General features: G+C 42.3%; 2 protein-coding genes across 2 annotated transcripts; both read right to left on the minus strand.

Moving 5' to 3' along the window:
• Positions 1 to 222: 222 nt before the first annotated feature.
• Positions 223 to 4291, minus strand: LOC117207034 (actin, clone 205-like). The gene is made up of 2 exons (XM_033446846.1): positions 4139 to 4291; positions 223 to 1629 (listed from the first exon to the last, which is right to left on the minus strand). The coding sequence occupies exon 2, from the start codon at positions 1601 to 1603 to the stop codon at positions 473 to 475; it is 1131 nt and encodes a 376-aa protein (XP_033302737.1). The 5' UTR covers positions 1604 to 1629; positions 4139 to 4291; the 3' UTR covers positions 223 to 472.
• Positions 4292 to 7280: 2989 nt separating this feature from the next.
• LOC117207033 (actin, clone 205-like) lies at positions 7281 to 9948 on the minus strand. The gene is made up of 2 exons (XM_033446845.1): positions 9807 to 9948; positions 7281 to 9156 (listed from the first exon to the last, which is right to left on the minus strand). The coding sequence occupies exon 2, from the start codon at positions 9133 to 9135 to the stop codon at positions 8005 to 8007; it is 1131 nt and encodes a 376-aa protein (XP_033302736.1). The 5' UTR covers positions 9136 to 9156; positions 9807 to 9948; the 3' UTR covers positions 7281 to 8004.
• Positions 9949 to 10219: the final 271 nt, after the last annotated feature.

Consider the following 10219-nt stretch of genomic DNA (forward strand, 5'->3'; position numbering starts at 1 on the left):
AATGAGAAATTATCCGGTTTGTATCTCATTGTAACATATTTAATCGTAATGTAGTGTGAAATAATGTTTTGATCAAACAAAGATGAAATATTTTTCGATTGGATCAGAAGAATAGATACTTTGTGATTGAAGAATAATGTGCGAAAGATATAATAGAATTGAAAATAAATCGATTATTAAACAGCAATTGATATTCAGGGAATCGTAAAATGAAAAGCTACGTTTTGATTAGTTGTAAGAATATAAGACTGATTTATTCCGTAGATGTAAACTTATATACAAAAGATGACGTGTATGTTCAGACCATGTTCGTCGGAAAAAATCTCACCGCCACGTAGAAACAGTGCCGATAGAATTGAACTAACGGAGTCGCAGCTAGACGAAGCGGTACGGCAGTGAACGGTGTGTTTGGGGAAAAGGTGTAGCAATAACAATATCGATAGTAATAATAATTTGAATCGAGCATAACTGCTTAGAAGCACTTGCGGTGAACGATGCCAGGGCCGGACTCGTCGTACTCCTGTTTGGAGATCCACATCTGTTGGAAGGTGGACAGGGAGGCCAAGATGGATCCACCGATCCATACGGAGTATTTCCTCTCGGGGGGAGCGATGATCTTGATCTTGATGGTCGATGGGGCCAGGGCAGTGATTTCTTTCTGCATACGGTCGGCAATACCGGGGTACATGGTGGTACCGCCAGAGAGTACGTTGTTGGCGTACAGATCCTTACGGATGTCGACGTCGCACTTCATGATGGAGTTGTAGACGGTTTCGTGGATACCGCAGGATTCCATACCCAGGAAGGAAGGTTGGAACAGAGCTTCTGGGCAACGGAACCTCTCGTTACCGATGGTGATCACCTGTCCATCGGGCAACTCGTAGCTCTTCTCGAGGGAGGTGCTGGCAGCAGCGGTGGCCATTTCCTGTTCGAAGTCCAGGGCGACATAGCAAAGTTTCTCCTTGATGTCGCGCACGATTTCTCGCTCAGCCGTGGTCGTGAAGCTGTAACCTCTCTCGGTAAGGATCTTCATGAGGTAGTCGGTCAAATCGCGACCGGCCAAGTCCAGACGGAGGATGGCGTGAGGAAGGGCGTAACCTTCGTAGATGGGTACGGTGTGTGAGACACCATCTCCGGAGTCCAAGACGATACCGGTGGTACGACCGGAAGCGTACAGGGAAAGCACGGCCTGGATGGCGACGTACATGGCCGGGCTGTTGAAGGTTTCGAACATGATCTGGGTCATCTTTTCGCGGTTAGCTTTTGGGTTCAGGGGAGCCTCGGTGAGGAGGACTGGGTGTTCCTCAGGGGCAACACGCAATTCGTTGTAGAAGGTGTGATGCCAGATCTTCTCCATATCATCCCAGTTGGTGATGATACCGTGCTCGATCGGGTATTTCAAGGTGAGAATACCTCTCTTGCTCTGTGCCTCGTCGCCGACATAGCTGTCTTTCTGACCCATACCGACCATCACACCCTGATGTCTGGGGCGACCTACGATCGAGGGGAATACGGCACGGGGAGCGTCGTCTCCGGCGAAACCGGCCTTGCACATACCGGATCCATTGTCGACAACAAGGGCTGCTACTTCGTCGTCGCACATTTTGCTTTTTCTTCGATTTTAAGTGTCTGTAACAGAAATCGCAGTCGTTCTTAATTTCACATCGTTACTTTCTTTATATGACCGTTTGATAACATTGGTGTCTAGTGTCAATCAAATCAAATATTTGATTTTATCAAATACATATCTGTTTCCAATGTTATCGTAGCGAGTAAATCTATTTCCGTAGATTTTGCACTGATTTATTGCGAAAACCTGTCGGAGATTTGTGACGTATGGCACTAATACTTGATGGGTTGTAAAATTCGTTCGTATGTACCTTCAATGGAAAACAATCGTGTATATATCAGGAAAAAAATGTGAGCAAAATCGTAAGAAATGTACGTGTAGCTGAAAGGGCTAGGAGTAAAATTCTATCATCATTTTCAGCAACTCAATAATTTCGAGAGAAAGAATTCTCGCACAAAATCCCGATTCTTCTATTTTAACTCAACAACGCAGAAAATGATTTTTATAACTTGCAAAATCCTACTTTACGTTATATTTAATTTACTAAACGAAAATCTAAGAGTCAGTTCTTAAGTAGCAAAAATATTCTCACGAAACAAAATGAAAACAAAAAGAAGAATTCAAAATAATTCTCCAACGAAAGAAAAAACAATCGTTCGCTCGATAAATATCGTTCAGTTAGAAAATATGTGTACGCAAAAGTGTAGGAAGCTAGTGAAACGGTATAGGCATCGTGCAGCGCGATGAAGTTTTCGCGGAAAGCGTCGACGCTCGCCAGAATTGACCCAGTTGCCTATAAAACGATAGGCAAGCGGCCCCGGCGTCGCGGCACTATTTCGGGGCGCCGCGACGCTAACTTTAGACGTACGACCGACGGACGATCCCTAATAAGTGCAAGCGACGATTATGGTGGGTAACATCGTCTCTGCTCGCCGCGACTCCGCTCGGACCACGAAAGATACAGCATAACGACGTGGCTCGCGCCTGCCAAAATTATGCTCTGCTCGCAAAAGGACTAACTTCGCACACGGGCAAAGACCTCGAATATGCCTAAACATGACGATAGAGTCGGCCATTCGCCCCGCGCAGGTATTTTTGGCACTCGTGATTAGCTGGTTAGAAGAATTTCGATATCGAGAGAAGAAATTCGCGCGTAAAATGACGATACACCAGCGAGGAAATTTTTAAAACGATTGGAAATTCGTCGATGACAGCTGTCTTTTGTAATCAGAGCGAGTATTCTTTCGAGTATACAGTTATATGTAATTTTGCAAGCAGAAAGCAGTTATTTTGAGGTTTTAGGTTTCAATATCCTTTCATATCGTTAATTGGATTTTGCGTTGCCGTAAATGGGATAGTAATTTATGATTTTACCGTTGGATAGGTGTTAGCAAGATGCGATGATTTTAAAGTAGATATTTTGTGAGTGCAGAGAACAGACGTAATTTGTAGAACTTGCTGTTTAATGATCTCAAATTTACTAAGATAAATGTTATCAAATAATGCAAAGACGACTTGGACCAATTTAAAGGTTCTCGTATGTCAAAATTAAACGATAGCGTGGTAATATTAAATTTCATATATATCTTTCTTTTTTTAAAAATTCGAACGATAAGCGAGAAAATTTGTTCTACTCTAAAAATAGTATTTCTAACTATTCTCGGTAACTTAATAAGGCCAGCGAAATCGTGTACACAAAACGTATAGAACGAATAAAAAGTTTCAACGGTGCCGTATGATTGATTCAAATCGACGATAAGAAATAAAAATTCCTTTAGAAAGTAAATATCCAATATAATATTCGTTGATGCGTAATTTACAAATAGATATGAAATTTAAACACTAACCTGATTTAGTATTTCAAATATTACGATAAAAATATATAAAATATTAGCAAAAAAATAGATATCTAGTGTTGGATACTTTCGATTGCAAGAACGAATTTTCCTAAAGAGATCGTATTACTTGTTGCGTTTAAAACAAAGGTAGATATCAAAAGATCGAATAAAACAATTGCTTCGACATTTGACGGAAAGAAAATCTAAAACCAATTATTACTATCCGAACTTTTCGATAAAAGCCAAGATTCTATATCGCATTAATAAGCTGCAAACAAGTATCGAAATACGATTTAACGTACACGATGCAGCTGAGGGAACTCTTTTAAAATTAAGCTATCGTACAAATCTAAATCGTAAATAATCGATCGTTTTCTGTAAAAAAAAAAATTAATCAGTTAAGTGATTTCTATTACACAAATGCTAGAAAATTACTTCTGGTTCTCAGAACACACGCAATTAACCCTCGATGCTATTTCAGATGCGAGATACCGGAAGGAAACTCGACCACTCCCTTAAAAGTCTAACAGCGTACCGCTACGCCTCCAACTATGGCTCTCTTCTATCCAAAGGATCGGTTGAAAAATCCTACGACCCGATCGATATAACAAAATCAATCGCAGGAATCGATCGGCTTCCGGTATCTTCGATGGTGTCGAGGGTTCTTGGTGGTAGCCGATAGCGTCCGTGATAAATGAAATATCGTTTCCAGAGAACAGTTTCTACGTACCGTGCACGGGACAGAGTTGGAGTGGCGTCTGTGCCTCGGGAGCGTCCCGACGTCGAATATATGCTCTCGTCAGAACGCCCCCGCATTCTCGTGGGATGCTTCTTGCCCGACAGGCACGAAAAAGGCTTGCCTCGCGTGGCGTCGCGACGCTCGCCGAACTAGGCGGCCCCAGGCCCTAAGCGGACCGAGGAAAATGCGCCGCTTTGAAAATTCACACTATCGTCTCTTCCTATGCTTCTACCATCTTTCGTTCCTGTTTTACTCTATAACGCTTCGTTTCTTCTCTTGGCCCTTCTTCGTATCCGAAGGATATCTTTTCCGAAACACGGCGTCCAAGTTTCCATCGATACCGTTTCTTCTTTCTGGTTTCTTTCCTAAATATCTTTTCTCTTATCTAAATAATTTTTTCGAAACAGTTTCGAGAAGGATTTCCACGCATACCGTTTCTCCTTCTGTTTTCTTCTTTACTTTCGTATTTGAAATACGATTTCTTCGAAAAAATGTCTAAAAGAAAGTTCCCGTAAATATCGTTTCCTCTTCCGTTGCTTTTCTTCGAATCTATGGAATAATTTTCCTGAAATAGTTTCGAAAGAAGTTTTCATAGATACCGTTCCGTCTCTTTTGCGTCTTTTCTTCGTATCTGAAGAATAATTTTTCTAAGGGAGCTTCGTCAAGCATCGTTTCTTCTCCCATTTCGGGAAGAAACGGCGAACCGCTGATCTTAAGATCGCGAATCGTTTATTCTAAGAATTAACTGAAACAAACGGAGAATTTTATCGAACGGATTATCAGAGAATTTGTGCCCGAGCTTGCGTTTAGTAGCCTGTTTTGTTTCAACATGTTCCATGAAAGCTAAGTTAAACTTAGGGGCTAAGGTGTACGCTACTAGTTCTCCAAGTCACCAGTTAGGTTTTCATCTTGTTTTATTACGGAAGTCGGCTTTCGTGCTTCTATCGTTTTGCTTAAAGTGCCATGTAATGTAAGAGCTGGCTGCGCTTTGCTTGCACGGAGTATGATGTATATAGAAAGCGGGAGCACTGATTTATCTCATGTACAAATAGAGTTCCGCGTAAATTCTCCAAGTACTTATGCTAGACTTAATATCGTACTTCAGAAAGATGCAAATTGGCTGTTAACTGTTAATGTTTCAATGTCTGGAAATTGTCTCGACTCGTTGTTAAACGAGACTTTTCCATGGAGAAGTAAGAGGCAATCGTAGTTTCAGTTACGTAAATGTGGCACGTAACTGAAGCATATTTTCAAATTTTTGTTTATTTCTGTGGGTATGAACAAGTGCTAGAAATTTCATGTCGTTTCTCTCTAAGAAAAAGACAGCTTTTCCGCTTGATTTGGAGTGAAATTCACCGCAAAATACGATCACCGTCTAGAAATATAGGACACGACGAACGCTAAGAATTTTCAATACCACAAAGACCAAATGTGCCGTTGTGAATTGAAAAGTTATCTTCCATATTTATCACTTACTTTTATCTTTCATAAAATAGAAAATAGTATATTTGTTGCATGTCTCATTCCTACGAATTAAAATTTGTCTAACTCCAAACGTTATCATAATTATCAGACAGTGTCAAAAGTCTAATGTTTAATAAACTCTTGTAAGATTATGTTTTGTCAGCACGTACGGACTTTAATCCATATTCATTTAACGTTTAAATTATTAATACATTTCCACAAACATTTTCCCTGAGCCAAACCTAACGTTTACTATAATCCTTATCGATCTTTTCATAAAAAGTACATGATGGGTCATGAAATTTAAATTATTTTTCGATTTTAGTAGGGAATCGTTCAGTGCTAAAATTACATAAAATACAAACAACGGATTGCTACAGAAAATATAGACGTCTCGATGGATTAACACATTAGCTGCCACTGACATGGCCAATTGTTAATCACTAAGAAAGCAAGAATTTCAATTCTTATCGTAACTATAGAAATTATTTAAGAAATTAATCGTAGCAACCAGTGACCTTAATTGCCATTTTCTGCTTTGAGATTCTCGTAAAATTATCAGCTGCAAATGTGTTGAGCAGATCGTTTCTTCAATACGAACAAATTTAGTTTTACTCGTAGGCTGACAACGGATCGAGCTTGATCCCTGCGCGATACGTGCTCTCCTCTTTCCCCCAGATATCACAGTAGGAGGAATATTTCGAGATTACGCACCGGGACGAAAATAAATCGCAGGATCCGTAGCTCTTTTATCGGCCATCGTATTCGCTTATCGACGGAAAAGGCTTTCGGTGAACGAAGCGGGCAAAATTACGAAAATGACCAAACTCCTGGCACGTTGCACGGTTACCAAACGGCTGAGTAAAAAAAGAAAGTTTGAATTTTTCTAGTGAATATTTCCGTGGATTTAGAAAAATATATAGTAAAGGGGACCGTGCAGGAGTAGATTAGTCATTTTAGGCCAAGGTCATTCGTTAAGTCCACGTCACAACAATAGTTATTTTAAAACCACTCGAACGCCGACTTTACCCTGCTCTCGCAGACATATTCGGACTTGAGCATCGCGAAGAAAAGAGCAATTCTTTTCTACATAAATTCCTGTATATCAGATACATGTACGATGAAACACGTGTATAACAGATACACATACGACACGTGCAGCATCGGATGCTGATAATATGTAGCGAATAAAAATTCCTATGTAAATATTTGGCGAACGGATAATAGACATGTGGAATTATAATTAAACGAGAGTTGTGTTTGTTGTGTTTGTGTTTGAGATGTATTTCCGTATTTGATCGCTTATCCTCTAAACTTAGTTCTGAATAATTTAAATTCAGCAACGCCGATATGCGATACGTTGCTCGGAGTGAACGCGAAAGGATATCGAAATCTAGGGAAAAGTCAATGTCTAGTTAATCCTATTAGGGGCGAGCTTTTTGAATAAGTGTATATATTTTTATGTAACAATTTACGTTACAGGTGTTTCACCGACAAAGTCGACAAGAATCGCAGACTTACGAGAGACGGAACAACATTCTTAAGGAGATCGAACGTGAACATTTCCCAAAAGAGTTTCTGCTCTCGAGCAAGGACATCGTACATTTTAGGTACGTATTAAGGAAAGCAAATACGCCGAATGTAACAAAGCATAATTAACGCATCGAAGTTGAAGGATATGACTAATGATATGAGAGAATGTATATTTAATTTGACTTTTTGATATATCGTATAACAATATAGCAATATAATGTATAATATTTACAAAATAAATTAAAATAGAAGTATATATCGATGGTGAGTTCGCTTCAATTAGCAGGCTAGGTAGAAGTAGGATTTGAGAAATTTGTTGAAGGTGCAGGGATCTCGCGTAACAGTGAGACAAGCGCAGCTTCCCTCGAAGTTGGTCCAATTCTCTCGAAGATCCTGTTTTCTTCTTGCGTGTCCAGAATGTCCCTTTCATAATCGAAAGATGCATTTGGTAGGTAGGTCAGCCGATCTGGCATCGTTCATGGGCCTCGTTTTGATACTAGACGAGGAATGGCCATCCGCGAGTGAGCTCTGTATCGAGAACCAACACCTTTGCCGGGTTCCTCGGTCATGATGAAACAACGGATGAGTGTGACTTTGACAGCCCGTTAAAGAGTTGTAGAGTCAACATATATATGATCAGCCAGGTTGTCGCATCTTACAGAGCGACACAGATGACCACAATAATGAACATTCGATGAGATCTGGTGATGATCTGGATATTGTGATATTTTGATAAAATTTCTTTATCGCAGCATGTGAGTTGCTTAAAGGAAACCGATGGATCGTATTCTCGATTACCCCGAAGTCGATCGATGTTTCTTCGACGTTCGTGCGACGTTGCTGAATCGTCAGCAATGCGCTTAGAAGCACTTGCGGTGGACAATGCCAGGGCCGGACTCGTCGTATTCCTGCTTGGAGATCCACATCTGTTGGAAGGTGGACAGGGAGGCCAAGATGGATCCACCGATCCATACGGAGTATTTCCTCTCGGGGGGAGCGATGATCTTGATCTTGATGGTCGATGGGGCCAGGGCAGTGATTTCTTTCTGCATACGGTCGGCAATACCGGGGTACATGGTGGTACCGCCAGAGAGTACGTTGTTGGCGTACAGATCCTTACGGATGTCGACGTCGCACTTCATGATGGAGTTGTAGACGGTTTCGTGGATACCGCAGGATTCCATACCCAGGAAGGAAGGTTGGAACAGGGCTTCTGGGCAACGGAACCTCTCGTTACCGATGGTGATCACCTGTCCATCGGGCAACTCGTAGCTCTTCTCGAGGGAGGTGCTGGCAGCAGCGGTGGCCATTTCCTGTTCGAAGTCCAGGGCGACATAGCAAAGTTTCTCCTTGATGTCGCGCACGATTTCTCGCTCAGCCGTGGTCGTGAAGCTGTAACCTCTCTCGGTGAGGATCTTCATGAGGTAGTCGGTCAAATCGCGACCGGCCAAGTCCAGACGGAGGATGGCGTGAGGAAGGGCGTAACCTTCGTAGATGGGTACGGTGTGTGAGACACCATCTCCGGAGTCCAAGACGATACCGGTGGTACGACCGGAAGCGTACAGGGAGAGCACGGCCTGGATGGCGACGTACATGGCCGGGCTGTTGAAGGTTTCGAACATGATCTGGGTCATCTTTTCGCGGTTAGCTTTTGGGTTCAGGGGAGCCTCGGTGAGGAGGACTGGGTGTTCCTCAGGGGCAACACGCAATTCGTTGTAGAAGGTGTGATGCCAGATCTTCTCCATATCATCCCAGTTGGTGATGATACCGTGCTCGATCGGGTATTTCAAGGTGAGAATACCTCTCTTGCTCTGTGCCTCGTCGCCGACATAGCTGTCTTTCTGACCCATACCGACCATCACACCCTGATGTCTGGGGCGACCTACGATCGAGGGGAATACGGCGCGGGGAGCGTCGTCTCCGGCGAAGCCGGCCTTGCACATACCGGATCCATTGTCGACAACAAGGGCTGCTACTTCGTCGTCGCACATTTTGCTGCTTTTTTAGTGTCTCTGAAAAAGAATTTATCGTCGGTTATGCAACCAATTCTGCTGCTATATTTCCTTTCTTCATAACTAAACTTCAATCGTAACATTTATAGATCATCCAACAACTACTGAGTCTAAGATTAAAGAGTTAGAAATTTTGTACTAAAGGTGAATTGAATTTGAATTTGTTGCTTACGAATTTGTTAATCATTGCAAGAAATATGACACTTTTTCGTAAGGAAGGAGTTTTATAAGAGAAGCTTCTATTATCGATCTTTCTTGAATGTACCAATTCTATCGATTTAACAGTTAATTTTTACTTCTAAATCTTTTCAGTGTTTCAAAAGAATTATTGTCTACTTCAAAATCTTTATCGATATCTCAAAATAGTTGAATCGTAGGACGATGCCAGTTTCACTTTTCGTCCAAGTTTGTCTACTTCGTCCAACCCTTGTAACAATTTTCCACACTCGATAAAATGTATCCGTGCACCTATTTCCACATGACAATTGTGAAATCCTATTAATCGATTCCCTAGTTGATCACTTGCGTCACCACAAAGCACCGATCGTCCAAGACGAGCGCTACACTACACAACCTTCTTCGATGCTTCTTTTCGATATACGAAAGAGAGAAAAAAAAATGTAATGTGGAGGCTTGGCAGAATTACTAACCGTGGGGGTGAGTTGTGAATCGACGGGCGACTGAGGAGCGGCTGAGGCTCGAGGGCGCCGCGACGCCAGATATAACATCCGCAGCGTACGCGACGCTACCGAAGATGGGCACGCGGGACGCCTCCAGGGCTGGCCAGTGCGTCTGCCCACGCGAAAGCTTCGTGTGACGATGTCTGCGGACCAGACACGCTACGAACCAGGAAATTAGTATAGCGCTCGGCGTTGGAATCTCGGTAGAGGGTGGACAGTAATACGAATTTGGACGGCCCTGGCCGTCCGAGAACAGCGGGGAGAATTATGCGGCTGCCTCCCACCGGCTCCCCAACCTTATCCAAGTAGCGCATAATCTTGGCTAGAATTAGTTTTTGCATTGAACCATCGGTATTTGCGATTTTTCAACGTTAGCACGCTGC

This window comes from Bombus bifarius, unplaced genomic scaffold (assembly GCF_011952205.1).
Source record: "Bombus bifarius isolate JDL3187 unplaced genomic scaffold, Bbif_JDL3187 scf7180000008014, whole genome shotgun sequence".
NCBI lineage: Eukaryota > Metazoa > Arthropoda > Insecta > Hymenoptera > Apidae > Bombus > Bombus bifarius.

Excerpts from the sequence above, each read along its gene's own strand:
- LOC117207034 (XM_033446846.1), bottom strand. The coding sequence starts at position 1,603 with ATGTGCGACGACGAAGTAGCAGCCCTTGTTGTCGACAATGGATCCGGT.
- LOC117207033 (XM_033446845.1), bottom strand. The coding sequence starts at position 9,135 with ATGTGCGACGACGAAGTAGCAGCCCTTGTTGTCGACAATGGATCCGGT.